The following is a 15,498-nucleotide window of genomic DNA, read 5'->3' on the forward strand; positions in this document are numbered from 1 at the left end:
TTCTTCCAAACAACAAATTGTAATTGTTTGTTTGAAAAACATAAATCTAAAAGTTGCTATGTTAAACAATTTAAAAACAAACAATTTAATACATATATTAATTTTATAATATTGTTTTAATTTATTGAACACATGGTTTTAATAAAGATACATTTGAACTCTTTGCTTAATGAACCTTTTACTCAGATGGAGATCCTCCGTATACTGAAAATTTTAGTCGAGATCCAGACAGTGATTTGTTTTGCTGTATTTTGTTGCCCTCTCTTAATTATGGAGGTATTGACTTCCAGCCAATTGATTTTTGGCGATACAGTGACAATAATTTTGAAGAAGCAAAATATTACGCTGTCTATCGAACACTTGAATACTTAAAACCATTGTATAGTATTGAAATTAATGATTTCAATTTTGAACTAATTTCAGAACCAAAAGAAAAAAAAATTCTTGACGTTGCTCGCAACAAAGGAGTGGAGGTTTTGATATTGTTAGATCATAAATAGGGTAAATTACACCCATGGCCACTGAACTTTATCCATTTTCACATTATGGCCACTGAACTTCATTTCTTTTCGGTATGATCGCTGAACTTTACACTTTTTAACACCGGTGGTCACTCAATTTTAACTAACTTCTCAAAATGACCTTTAACGATCGTTAACGACCTCAAAATGAACATATTCAAGAATTAAAGTTGTTCAGAACGACATTTACCATGAAATCACATTTTTTATTTTTGAAAATCACATTTTTTGGAGCTCTCTCTCTAAAAATTCACTTTCTCTCTCCTAACCAAACAACACTCAAATGACCTCAAAATGAAAATTTTCAAGAAATAAAATTCCTTAGAATATCACTAACGCTTTGAATTTTTTTATTTTTAGCCGTCAACGGTCGTTTTGAGACATTAAGTGGTCATCAGTGTTAAAAAGTGTAAAATTCAATGGTCATACCGGGAAGAAATGTAGTTTAGTGGCCATAATGTGAAAATGGATAAAGTTTAGTGGCCATGAGTATAATTTACCCATCATAAATATGATGAGCTTAAGGAATCATATGACCGCACCATTTCAGTACCTCGATCAATTAGCACTATGTTTTGTGGCTTTAGATTAGTTGATCCAAGTAATAATTAGATTTGTAATTTTTTTTTTTAAATTTGATGTATAACTTAAAATTATATTTTTATATATTTTCATATTATAGTTGCAGTTAAAAAATAGCTTATTTATTATTTTTTTATCAAATTTTTAGCATGCATAATATTTTCAATATTTTTTAAAATTTAAGCAATTTTGTTTTTTTTTTCTAATTTTTTTTCTATTTAATATATTGTAATATATATAGATCTAACATGCATGTACAAAATTACTAAATAAACATTTCATATTAACTTGTACGATAGATAGAAGCTTATTGTTCAAAGATAATCGACTTTGTAAATATTTTATTATAGATATATGTTTACTTCATTTTTATATTAAGTAAAAAAATTGCATTTAATTTTATTTACTCACACTTTACGTTTTAATTATAAAATATGTAATATTTTTGTATTAGTTTTAAAAATGTGAAAATATATAAAATATGATAATTTTTTTAAAATATTGTTTATTAAATTTTTCATATTTTACCAAATTATTATTTATCAGAATTTTAAAATAATTTCCTAATACATATATATTATGTCATTGTCCTTTAACCATGATTCAAATTTTATGTTAGTTTTGTATATGACAAAACTACAATTGTTATTATTATTATTGTTTTTTCTAAATCACATACATAAATATTATTGTGGTGAAGCTCTTAGTCTAGTGGTTGAGAGCTTACCTATGATTAGGGGGTCATGGGATCGAATCACATCTGGGTCTGGTGGGGATTTTTCTTTCTTCTTTAATATGTAAGCGCATTGTGCGCAAATTTTTTTTTAAAAAAAATCACATACATAAATAAATTTGCTATAATTAATAACTACACATAAATAAACTAAATTAATTTATTTTTCTTTCATTAAGTTATTTTTTTACACGTCGGATGACAAATATTATCGTTTTCTTGGAAGCGGTTCTCTGATGTACCCTAAATGAATTACCACCAATAATTGATTGTGTACATAATAAATTTGGTCTGTATACTTATCGAGTTTCGTGCATTTATCGTGATAATCTTAACCATGAATAAAATTTGGTCTTACGCGGTATAAGTCCAGAGAGTGAAAGTGTGGCAAGAAAAAAGAGTTTGCTACTCAGTTTTAAGAGCACTCCAACAGTTCTACAATATTGAAATAATTGATTTCAATCATAACAATGCATTCATTTTATATGAAGCTTATATGGAGGAGTTGTATGAATACAAAAATATCATTTTAATCCCTCACACAAACCTTCTTTCAACTTATAATTTTTTTTTTTAAAAAATTATCTAAAGTCAAGTATTTAATGTCCCAACTTTAACCAATAATCGAAAAAATAAACAGGCTAACATAAATCTAAATGTTTAGTTTTTCTATATATTATTATAAAAATGTAATAAGTAGTTTGTTGCAATTTAATATCATGTAGAACTTTTTTATTACTTTGATTTCATAATTAATTTTTTTTTCAATGTATATGTAAGCTCTGTTATCTTAATACATATATAGAATCAGTTTCGACATACAATTTTAAAGACCACAATCTTATAGAAACTCCAATACAACTTAACCTTGGTAATCTAACAAAATTTCTTTTTAAAAATTTCTAGTAATCTTTACGGTTGTGAAATTTATTTATTTTTTTAATTATTAAAATGCAGATAATGGTTAGGGCAACTGTTTTCTCCAAATCTTAAGAACAGAACACAACCCATCCAGACGGAGACGTTTGTCAAAACAGAGCAATGCGAGTTCTTCTCATTCTTCAACCATATTAGACCTTCATTCTTTTGAGCATTCCTCTTTTGCATATTCTGGATTGCAACAACAAACTAATTTGGTAGACATTTCAATTTCTATCGACTAAACAATATCGAATCACTACAAGAATGCAGAGTGCATAAAAAGCTCGTATGCAAATTTGTTTACTTTATTTTCTAAATACTAAATTTTTAATTTTTTTTTGAAATCTAGATGTACCACTCTCTAATTATGAGGTGTCGTCGTGCATTTGCCCATTATGTGGAGCTTTTTTTTTTTTTGCGGGAAGAGGCTATTAAATCTACATTTAATAATACTATACCAACATTTAATAGATGTTGTAAAAAATATTTAATCAAATTACCTCCTTTTCCCAAACCTCCGGATTATCTTGAAACTCTTTTAAACAATCAAGCTAATGCGACTTATACCAAATTCATGGATAATATACAGATTTACAATTCAATGTTTTCATTCACTTCTATAGGTGCCAAAATATATCACAATATAAATAAAACATCAGGTTCATATGTTTTTAGAATTTGTGGACAAAACACCATCTAATTGGTTCTTTGTTGCCTCCAGCTGATCATCAACCTAAATTTCTTCAAATTTACATTTATGATACAATCAATGAGATATCAAATAGAATTTCTAATTTCAACTCCACAACAAATGAATTTTTTTTTGATGAAGACATAATTAAAAACCTAACAAAAATGTTTGATGAGCACAATGAGCTTACTAAATCATTTAGAATGATGCGAGGCCGCTTTAGTGAAAACAATTTAACACCTCTAAAATTACGTTTGCTTGGTAGACATGAAACATATAATAGACAATATAATGCTCCGCAATCATCTGAAATTGCAAGTTTAATTGTTGGCGAATTTGACCATTATGATGAAAGTAGAGACATCATTGTTGAAACCCAATGCAACACATTAAAACGAATAAGCATTTTGCATCATAGCTTAATGTCTATGCAATATCCAATACTTTTTTCATTCGGAGAAGATGGTTTTCACGAGAATATTCTATTTCTCCCGTCCAAAAAACATTGAAGCGAAAAAATGTTACAATGAGGGAATATTATGCTTACCATCTATTTGCTAGAAATGGAGAGACAAAAACGTTATTTAAAGCAGACAGATTATTTCAACAATTTGTGGTTGACGTATATTCGTGTGTAGCACAAGCACGTTTAGATTTTTTAAGACACAATCAAACGAGTCTTCATCGGAAATATATTCTGGACTACGAGATGCTTTTTATTAAAGGAGATCAAGATGGTTCGAGTATTGGTAAAAGAATTATTTTACCTTCTACTCACACCGGTGGTCCTAGATACATGTTAGAACATTATCAAGACGCTATGACTATTTGTAGATTTTGTGGAAATCCAAATTTGTTTATTACTTTCACATGTAACCCACTATGGCCAGAGATAATCAAAACGTTAAAAATGACAGCTAATCAAAAACCGGAAAATAGACCTGACATTATAACAAGGGTATTTAGAATGAAACTTGATGGCCTCATCGATGATATTAAGAATATTTTTTTTTGGCAACATGAACGCTCTTTTATATACAGTTGAATTTCAAAAAAGAGGTTTACCACATATACAATGTTTAGTATGGTTGCAAAGAGTAGAAATTTTTTTATCCACAAACGAAATAGACTTTTTAATTAGTGCTGAACTACCATGCTCTAGGTTTGATCATGTTGGTTTTAAATGCGTTTCTAAGTTCATGATACATGGTCCATGCATGGTTATCAAAACCGGACCAGTCAAAGAACCGGTAAGAACAAAGGGTTAAGGGTTTAAGGTTCAACCAGAGTTCAACCGGGGTTGAACCGAGGTTCAAAAAGATCCCGTAAAACTAATATTTTTAGTTTTATTTAATCTTTTAACATAGTAAAATATTAATGATATCAATAAAAATTTATACTAATAGTTATAATATGTTCTTTAATACCAAAAAATAAATTAGAACACCAAAATAATAAGTTCATAATAGAAAAACATCAAGTTTAACACCATACTATTAAAATGATAATCAATGAGGTAAAATACTAACTGATAGGTAAATGTCATTATTGACTCGAGCTCTATCATGATCAAATCAAGTTCTACAATGAAAAAATGTTCTCTCGTTGCTTGCAAAGAGTAAATCAAACTAAGCTAACTCAACATTCTAATTGCTAATTTTTTTAAACATGGAACATTACCTCCAAATAATTTCTACCACTCATTTATACAGTTAAATAAAAAAAATTAAATTATATCAAATGATAAAGGATAAACTTATAATTCATAAAGACATTATTTAAGACTAAAAAGATTTAAAAGAATTTGATGAAATGAATAATTATAAACTAATATATGGAGAGAAAAAATTGAAGAAAAAATTGAAGAAAAAATTTGAAGTGGAGGAGAAGAAGAAATTCTAAATAAAAGAATTGGAAAACTAGCTAAAACTAGCGGAGAGCAAGTAGTATAAAAGAAGAAAGAAAGTCTAAAAAATACCTAGAATCTAATTAATTTTCCAAAATTTCAACAACAACGGTACAGTTAGCATTAATTATAATTCTATTTATTAATTAATTCATAACTAATCAATTAATAAATTAATAATTTAAATTAAATCTAATTTTTTAATTTTTTAAATAATAAATTTAGGACTGGTGAAACCCGTTAACCCGTGACCGGTTCAACGGTTCACCGGTTCAACCGGCCGATTGAACGAGTTTCAAGCAGGTGGTTTTTTAGTACCTCCAGACCGGTTTACCTATCGGATCCGGCTAAGCGGGTTGACCTGGTCTGATCAGTTCGATTTTGATAACCTTGGGCATTATTAATCCTAAGTGCCCATGCATGAAGAATAATAAATGTTCAAAATTCTACTCCAAAAAATTCCAATCCCAAACTATCATTGATAATCAAGGATTAGTCACTTACAAAAGAAGAGAAAATAATGTTTATTTAAAAAAAATGGTTTTAATATCGATAATAGGTTTGTGGTACCTCATAATCGAGATTTGATAGTCAGATATCAAGGACACCTAAATGTTGAAGCATGTCATTCTACTATGGTTAAGTATCTCTTCAAATATATAACAAAAGGAACAGACAAAATTTGTGCAGTTATTCTAGAAAAACCTTCAAATGAGGTAACCGAAAACAATAATAAAGGGAACCGAAAACAATAATATACCTGTAGTGAATGATGAAATTAAAAATTATCTTGATTGTTGATACATTTCTCCTACAGAAGCATGTTGGCGCTTATTTGAATTTTCTATTCATCATAGAAAACCATCTGTTGAAAGCTTATCTATCCACTTACCTAATCAAAATGTAGTTTCGTATCAAGAAAACAAATCTTTGAACAATATACTTAATCATAGCCAATCTTATAAAACAATGCTTACCGAATAGATGGTTACAAATGTCCTACATATGCATGCCCAAGACCTTATATATGTTGAATTTCCTACTAAATGGGTTCTTGGGATTTTAAAAATAAAATTTGGTTATCCCGTAAAAAAAAATATGTAATTAGGAAGAATTTGTTTTGTTCGTCCAAATTCCGACGAATTATATTACCTCTGGATGCTTATTAATTTTGTTAAAGGTCCCATTTCTTTTGAAGAAATTCGAACTATAAATGGTGTTCAATATTAAAATTTTTAAGAAACATGTAATGCATATAGTTTATTAAGTGACGATAAAGAATGAAGCGAAGCTTTAAAAGAATGTGTCTTCACAGGTTCTGCAAAGCAAATCCGTAGTCTTTTTATAATTATTATTATTTTTTGCGGTGTAACATATTCAAATTAGCTTTTCAATGAATTTTTTAACAAATTTGTCTGAAGATATAGAACATGATATTCGTAAACAACTTAATCTACCACCAAATTTACCGGTAACAACACATGTAAAAAATTAAATCCATATAGAACTTGAAAAGATTTTTAATCGCAATGGATATTCACTAATCGATTACAATTTACTTATGCCATTTCGAAGTGAAGAATCTTCGATTGAGAATAGATTAATACAAGAAGAAGTAGCATATGATATTATAGATTTAGTACTAAAACATCAAGAAATGGTGGTTTCGTTTAATAACGAGCAAAAAATATTTTACAATTTGGTTATTTCCGGTATTGAAAATAATCAATCTATTATGTTTTTTTATACGGTGAAGGAGGTACAGGTAAAACATATTTATACGAAACGATCATAATCCAAAATAGTGTTAGTTGTTGCATTTTCAGGAATTTCTGCCCTACTTTTACCAGGTGGTAGAACAGCTCATTCACGTTTTAAAATACCATTAGAACCAACATCATTTTCTACATGCAACATTAAAAAAAGGAACAAATCTTGCTGAAACTATTGACAGGTCTTTTAAAGATATTTTACTTTCTAAAGATTCGCAAAATCAAGAAGTTCCTTTTGGAGATAAACCAATTATTTTTGGAAGGGATTTCAGACACATATTGCCGGTAGTTCCTAACGGATCAAAAGATGAAATTTTAGATGCATCAATTACAAACCCTTATTTGTGGAAACATTTTAGAATTTTTATATTTAAAAACAAACATGAGATTAAAGAAAATTACAACTGACTTTGCACATAAAAACTATAATTTTTTTGCTAAATGGCTTCTTGGCATTGGGAATGGTCAAACTCCAAGACAAACAAATTTTACAATTGATGCAGAAAATAATTAGATTACAATACCAAAAAAAATTAGTTTCAACAACCACGAATGATTATATTTTATCAATTATAAATGAAACATATCTAAACTTCAAATGTAATTGTAAGTGTTTTAATTATTTGCAAGAAATGGCAATTATCACACCTCGAAACCATGTACCAAATACTATAAATGATTATGTGTTAAATATGGTGCCTGGATGTGTAAAAACATATTATAGTTGCGATTCTATAAGCAAAACATCTTCAAATCCTGAGGAATGAGTACCTGCTACCCTCCTACCCATTATCCTTGAATATCCACGACAGGTAATGCTGCTACCCTCCTACCCATTATCCTTGAATATCCACGACAGGTAATGGTTACCGGCTACCCTCCTACCCATTTATCTCATAAAATGTAGGGTATCCACTAACCTCTTATCGATTCATCTAAGAAAAATGATAACTTACAAAAATATTTTCATAGTTTAAAACATTATAAAAAAATCACAAAAAAAAATCTAAATATTTTGTTAGGTATTCAACAAAAGTTACACATTAGTTCTAACACTAGTTATATTTCCAAAAACATTAATGTTGACATGGACTGGTGATCAAATGAATTCGGTTATTCACCGTTAGATCTAAACTAATCAAAATCTTAGGATGGAGATTCGAAGCATCCTAAAGTTTAGATTGTATGATCCTCGATGTCAAGTTGTCCAAAAAATACAACCAACCTCTGAACTTCAAAACGTTTCAACAAACCCATCAACTTGCTCATTTGCAACAAACACGTGGCATCGCATGATTAGAACTTCAAAAGGTGATAACTAACCCCCTATTATCATGCGCCGCCACGTGTCATTTGAGGGGTTATTTGTTCCAAATAAACAAGTTGAGAGAGTTAGATGTAACGTTTTGCAGTTTAAGGGCCAGTTGCCGTTTTTAGATGGCTTGGAGGCTCGGGATTTATTAGGCCAATAAATAAAAAACAAAGAGGATAAAATGCCTTTACGCTCCACCAAATATATTTAATTTTTCTATTTTCCAACACGTGAGATGTCACATGTATACTGTACACATATCTAAAGATGGCATTGGATATGGGTTTGATAGAAACCCGGTATTATCCAATTCTAACAAGACTACCCGAAGCCTGTATAAAAAAAATTAGGATGAGATTTAAAAAGATGCATGTGCCAAATATAGGACGAGAATGAGATTACCCTCGCATATCCGCTACTCACGAGGTTAGTGGATACCGTTACACTACCTATTTATCTCATAAAATGTAGGTACCCGCTACCCTACCCGTTACAAGTAGCTGTTTTCTTTTGCTATACAATAATCAAAGATAGAAGACAATAGCTCACTGAATCCATATTCAGTGACAGAATTTTGCTACATGAACTATACACCTTATTTAAAACTAAATTTCTCATCGTGATATTTCATGTCTGAAAAGTCAAGTTTATTCCCTAGTTTGAAAAAAAAAATTAACAAAATTTACGCATAAAAAGACAGAGAAACACATGAACAAGTAGTTCCAGAGGATTGGGAAAATGAAAAGAAAAACCCCTCAAAAGAATACTATGTAAAGAAAAGCAAGGCTCTTGAAGTTTCAGGTTTACCTTTTCCTGTTTTATTAATTTCAGCAATAAAAGCAGCCAACACTTGAGATATTAGGGATGAGCATATGAAGGTGCTGGCAGAAAAGGAAATGGTGCAGCAGAAGCATAGGATACAGGCGGCCGTCCTTGTGCATTGGCCATTGTACGCCTTTCTTCGCGCTTCTTGTTAGCTTCTGAGGCAGACACGAGATCACTGTCTCCCACAAGACCCTGCTTGTTATCTAATTGTCGATGTAACAGAAGTCCGGACATGAATACAGGTAGATAGAGGAGACTAGCGTGAAACATTCTTCGAGCCTTCGGTAGTGTTCGATCTCGATAAAATGAATATGCAGAAGCTGTTATTGCTAGAGTCAGGAGCGACGATTCAAGACAAAACCAGCTCGAAGACAACCCCCCTACACAACAATATTCAGTAAATCAATTGTCCAAACGTGATGATGCCTTCGCATTTTTCATTAAACACGTCTAACATGAATTATTCAACAGCAGTATCTGTAGAAAATCTAAAATTAGCCTATGAAACAGGGGTAAAATTTTCTGCTAAAAACTAAGAATTGTGTACAATTTCGGTTAAAAGAGATCCATGACCCATTGTAGCGCTTATGATCCCTAAACTTCATTTTGTGACATAAAAATACTTAACACGTAATAAAAAAAATTAACGAAATGATGACCTGGACAAGTTTGACTACATCATTGACACTTCCTATCAATGTCGCCAAAAATTATGGTCAAATACCCATTTACCATCATATTTCGTTAATTTTTTAATAGACTTATGTTCAGTTGGACTTTAACGCTACAGTATATGTAAAGTTAAAGGATTTTTATGTCAAGAAATGAAGTCTAGGGGTCATAATGTCACCAAAGTAATTTACGCTACCCCAATATCTTTAGTTAAGCTAAAATTAGCCTATGGATCTAGACCAAGGTATTTTATTTCAACACCAGAAGGGTAAAATTTTCTGCTAAAAACTAAGAACTGTGTACAATTTCGGTTAAAAGAGATCCATGACCTCTAAGAATTGTAGCGTTTATGATCCTTAAACTTCTTTCTGTGCCATAAAAATCCTTAACACATACATTAATTCAACATTGAAGTCCAAATCAACAAAAATCCGTAATAAACAAATTAATGAAATGATGACCTGAACAAGTTTGATTACATCATTGACACTTTCTATCCATATCGTCAAAAACTATGGTCAAATACCTATTTACCATCATATTCCGTTACTTTTCTAACAGACTTCTGTTGATTTGGACTTTAATGCTACACTAATGTAAAGTTCAAGAATTTTTATGTAAGGAAATGAAGCTTAGGGATCATAATGTTAGTAGCGCTATAGTTGAAAAGCCATGAATGTAATTTACGGTGCCCCAATATCTTTAGAAAAGGTAAAGTAAAGTTAGCTTATGAAACTATACTAAGATATGTTACTTCAACACCAAAGGTGTCAAATTTTCTGCTACAAACTAAGAACTGTGTACAATTTCCTACTAGATGAATTAAGAATTGCAAGAGCTTGATTTGAAACTTTTTTAGATTAACAAAGATGTTATTTCTGCATAAAAAAGAACTGCTTTCTTTATGATTTCCTTAGTTCAATGACAATCCAAAAGAAAAAAAAAAAGAAGATTTGAAATCAGTGAGTTCAAAATGCTACAAAATTATCCAAGTTACAATAATAAAGTTAATGTTCCTGAATTGTAGGATATGGAGAGTTAGATGTAATTGTTGCACAAGCATGCTGTTTCAATGGTTTCAACCAAATAGTTCTAGGATATAATTGAGTGACATTATCTTGTACCAAACAAACAGATAAAGGGTCAGATTGGCCCCTAAACTTGGCTTGCAGGGTTAATTTGGTCCACAATGAATTTTAGGTATCAATTTACTCAACAGCTTGACATTTTCGGTCAAATTAGTCCATAAGTAACACGTGTCAATTTTTTATGCTGCAAAGTGGTATTTTGGAATGATTTGACCAAAAATGTCAAGTTGAAGGGTCAATTAATACTTAAAGTCCATTTTGGGGGCAAATAGACCAAGCAAGCCACGTTGATAGACCAAATTGGCCTTTTATCCCCAAGCAAACCATGAGAAGAGAAAAGGAAATAAATAAGCAAATCCGTAGTTGACAGGAACTCACATTCATATGCCAAAAAACCCAGTGGCAATAGATACAGGCAGTTCCTAAGAGTAACTGAGGCAGTTCTCAGACCAGAAGGATCAGCAAAAGAGAGCATCTTATACCTGAAGATGCCATACACAATAAATGTTAGAAGGTCACCACCTACACCAAAATTATTGTGCAACTATCATCCATATCACAAATTCCCATGTCACCAACTTGTTCTTTGTAAAAAGAACATTAATCCTGTCAATTAAATATTATATACAAGAGCAGCTAATTTGGTTAATCAGAGACAGTTTCCACAGCTGTTTTTACGTTTAAACTGAAAACAATTTACCATAAACATGTTTAAATCACTGTAAATGTACATACCCTCCGGCAATATAATCATCACGACATAAATATGCAAGGGCCATGAAGTGGGGAATTTGCCAGAAATATAGTGCGGCGGGAAGAATCATTGCATTGAGTGAAACATTGCCAGAAGCAGCAACCCATCTGAAAGATACAAGCAAGAAAAGCATGAGCCAGATGCAAGGTTAGATAGTTAAATACGAAAAATAGAACTTTTACCCTTTACTTATGGATAGGGAAAATCTAATATGTGCATACATAACAGGTAAACCCTCACCATGTTTTGGTGGAACCAACCCTTAGGTAAAATGATAACTAGTTCAACCAGAAAATATAAGCAGTCAAAAAGGTACTAGAGAAAGAAATTACCCTAGAAGAGGTGGAATGGCACCAACAACAGCCCCAACCCATGTGTTGACTGGGTGAATCTGCTTCAATGGTGTGTAGATAAAAGCATATAGAATAAGGTTGGAAGCTCCAAGCCCCGCAGCAAGCAAATTAGCCTGCAACCACCTTGTCATAGAAGCTGCTAGATTAATCACTGAGCTCCCAGCAAATTAAATACAGGGATGCTGATAAAGGATGAAATTAACAGGCTAAATAATCACTTCAACACATTCCAATCCCTTGTGATCTCAAATCCCCATCTGTAAAAATGGAGCCTTAGAGAAAACATGGTGGTAAAAATTGTATTTATATGGTCACCTTGCATGCCAATAAGGTAGTACCAGCCAAACCAACGGAAGTTGCCCAGGTCAAAGCATGAGATTTTGTAATACGCCCAGAAGGTAGTGGCCTTAGCCTTGTTCTTTTCATTTTGGCATCATTATTGATCTCAAACACCTAATAACATGAAATACTCAAATTCTTAAATTGGAAATGCAAATGAATCCAGCAATGTATCAAAGCCAAATTAAATAGAAATGTAGCAGCAATCAAATAGTAGAAGCTTAAAGGACCAACAGCCTCCATAGGATTGACATAGGAAATTAAGGACTGAAGCCACACAAGCAGCATTTAGGTCTCCTATTCTAAAACTGACCATTTATCTCTGTTTCCTTCTCTCGGTTTCTTTTAGCTATTCTTGTCTTGAAATGTTTACAAGGTGATTAACTAAGATGAGAATCTACTAGGCCGCATTATGGATTCCATCCTTTTCTTCCTATTTTACCAGCTACAGATTATCTCAGCATATCTACTTTGAGTAAAACTCTTCCTAAACTTTCATCAACTCCTATTCTAATTAAATAATGGGACAGAGCACTTGATTATACAACCTCCTGAAAAAAAAAAGAACAATAAAAAAAAGGGCGGCCCGGTGCACTACGCACCCCCGCTAAGTGAGGGTCCGGGGAGGGGTCCCACCACAAGGGTGTAACAGGGGCAAGCCTTCCCCTGCCAATTTTTTGGCAAGAGGCCGCTCCTAAGACTCGAACCCGTGACCTCTCGGTCACACAACAAATTAGGTAAAAAGTAATTGTCCACTGTCCTATCAAAACTGTAAGCCTATGTTTAACAGATTTAATAACCACTCCTTACACACCCCACTCTCACTATCTGAGAGAAAGGAAAAAATAAGGAACTGGTTACAAAGCTATCAATATGGCCCTATCTTTGAAAACATTATATGAACATCAATGCAGTCAAAGAAGTTAATCACACATTAAGCAAGTCTAGTTTTAGTGTTATCCACGTAGGATCCAAGTTACAGAGGAGGAAATAAGTGTTTAATAGCTTTGATTTAACTGTGTGACTAAGGCACATACTAAACTGCACTATGAGCAGAGACTCTAACTCTCTAATTCACCTTCAAGCATTGAGCAGGTATGACGCACACCTCATGGATCGACACAACAAAGACCAGCACCGTCTATATTTGCAAGTTGAGGTGCATAAATAAATTAGTGTTATCACTTCCACTACATATAGTATTTCTCCTCCCTCTCTTTGCTAGGAAAGTAAATACTCTGATCCTATATTTGGAGTTTGGAGCTCTAACGAGAAAAGAAGAAAAAAACAATGAAAAATTGAACAGCCTATATCCATATATACAGCTCTATATAAAAATGAGATCAGACAGCCAATTTACATCACAAAAAGAGATGTGCTTCTCCAATTACACATATTTCACAATCATATGTAAACTAAGGCAATGGTGAAGTGTAGCACTTTGCATGAATACCACAAAAAAATATCAGCAAACCTGATTTAATGAGTTAGCAGATGCAGCAACCATCATCGTACCAGCACAAGTCCAACACAGTCCAGCAAAATCAACTGCACTTCCACTTCCAAGAACATATCCTGTTCCAGAAGTTGCAACAACTAACATGCTGAAAACAAGTACATAAAATCCATAAAAATAAACTCCCAAGAGTTCAACAGAGAATTGTGCATAAATACAACTTCTATATGAATCTTATGCCTGTTAATTTCACAAATCAACATGCTAATTTCAAAAGTTTCAATTGATTTATGAAGAGAAAATTAGTTCTATAACTAGCAACGAACTACAACCAAGACAAGCTATACAATAAATAAAAATTAATTAAGGTAGAAAACTATGAAATTGAAAGCAAGAAAAAAAGACCTGAGGCGAGCTTTCGATAGCTCCCAATAGCAACGGCCGTACCGGCGCGCCGATTGCAAAGCAGAAGCGAAAGACGAGAGATCGGCAGCCACAATCGAGGAAGATGAGTTGAAAATTTTAATTCCATCAGATTTTCTGTTCAGAAACCCGGAATTTAAGCAGTCTGAAGGTGAAGAAGCGGCGGCGATGGCCGTGGCAGATGCGGAAGTGGAGGATGTCGATGTACCGCGAGAAAGCAATTGCGGCGAGCCGAATACAGTAGCCTCTGTTGTGAAAATGGAGGAAGATAAAGATCCATGGTGATAATAATTAGGGTTTGATAGCAGCTTCGATGAGAAACCCGCCGAGTTCCTCCACATGGCGTACTGATTTTTCCGGCGAAAGACTGAAAAACGCTGTACGTTGACGCTATACTCCTCTCTGAATAACTAAATAAATAAATAACTAAATAAAACATTAAAATTACAATTTTGCAATTAATTTTTCTTTTATCGGGATAGAGTCCAAATTTGGAGAAATTTAGATGCACTACAACAAATATAAAAAAATTGGGTTAGTTTCAAATAAATATATCGTGAGGGGTGAGATCCAGTGTAACAATGAGTTTATTGTGTGATACAATAAAACTACGTAGTTTTGATGATTATTAAAAAGGACAAGGTGACAAATTTGTGAATAAAATGAAAGATAGAATAGAGAAAATTATTTTATTTCTTTTCTTTAAAATACATTTTTCCGACATCTCTAACATCGTTTTTCGAAATTTTTATACTATTAGACTCATTTAAATTAGACGGTCATTTTAAGATCCATGATACTCAAGTAAAAAAATTTCCGGTGATCGGAATCCGGGTTGACGTTTTCCGATGAGAAAAAAGTGCTAAAAAAATCTAGAAAATGTAAAACATTATTCTAAGAAACTTTAATTTTTGGGTCGAAGCGGGATTTCTTACGATTTAGTCACAATAAAACGTTTTTCTTAATTTTATCCATTTTACATGCTTCAACAATTTGTTGGGTCAAAACTGTAAGGAATCTCACTTTGAACCAAAAATTAAAGTTTCTTAAAATGATGTTTTAAATATTTTGAAATTTTTTGATAATTTTCTGGACACGTTTTTTTTGTCCTACTTACATTGTTCCAAATCAGTGTACCATTTGTTCCAAC

At 32.0% G+C, this 15,498-nt stretch overlaps 1 protein-coding gene across 4 annotated transcripts; it reads right to left on the reverse strand.

Annotated features, from left to right (window-relative positions):
- Nucleotides 1-3,353: 3,353 nt before the first annotated feature.
- LOC136205830 (protoheme IX farnesyltransferase, mitochondrial) lies at nt 3,354-14,789 on the reverse strand. 4 transcript variants are annotated; one of them, XR_010676098.1, is made up of 9 exons: nt 14,331-14,789; nt 13,944-14,073; nt 12,446-12,583; nt 12,110-12,243; nt 11,759-11,884; nt 11,402-11,505; nt 9,246-9,643; nt 6,115-6,246; nt 3,354-3,498 (listed from the first exon to the last, which is right to left on the reverse strand). XR_010676098.1 is itself a non-coding variant. In XM_065996634.1 (7 exons), exons 1-7 carry the CDS (start codon nt 14,687-14,689, stop codon nt 9,297-9,299), a joined length of 1,338 nt encoding a protein of 445 aa, XP_065852706.1. In that variant the 5' UTR covers nt 14,690-14,789; the 3' UTR covers nt 8,972-9,296. The 4 variants fall into 4 exon arrangements, 2 of the variants coding, with proteins under 2 accessions (XP_065852706.1, XP_065852707.1); XR_010676097.1 differs by lacking the exon at nt 3,354-3,498 and having other exon boundaries at nt 5,983-6,246; XM_065996634.1 differs by lacking the exons at nt 3,354-3,498; nt 6,115-6,246 and having other exon boundaries at nt 8,972-9,643.
- Between the last annotated feature and the right edge of the window lie 709 nt (nt 14,790-15,498).

This window comes from Euphorbia lathyris, chromosome 9 (genome assembly GCF_963576675.1).
Source record: "Euphorbia lathyris chromosome 9, ddEupLath1.1, whole genome shotgun sequence".
Lineage (NCBI taxonomy): Eukaryota > Viridiplantae > Streptophyta > Magnoliopsida > Malpighiales > Euphorbiaceae > Euphorbia > Euphorbia lathyris.

Bases quoted from the DNA above. Each gene is read 5' to 3' on its own strand.
- LOC136205830 (XM_065996634.1), bottom strand. From the start codon at position 14,689: ATGTGGAGGAACTCGGCGGGTTTCTCATCGAAGCTGCTATCAAACCCT. The intron at 12,244-12,445 runs GTGACCATATAA...AGGTGGTTGCAG, and splicing joins CTACCTTATTGGCATGCAAG to GCTAATTTGCTTGCTGCGGG. The intron at 11,885-12,109 runs GTAATTTCTTTC...TGTATCTTTCAG, and splicing joins GCCATTCCACCTCTTCTAGG to ATGGGTTGCTGCTTCTGGCA.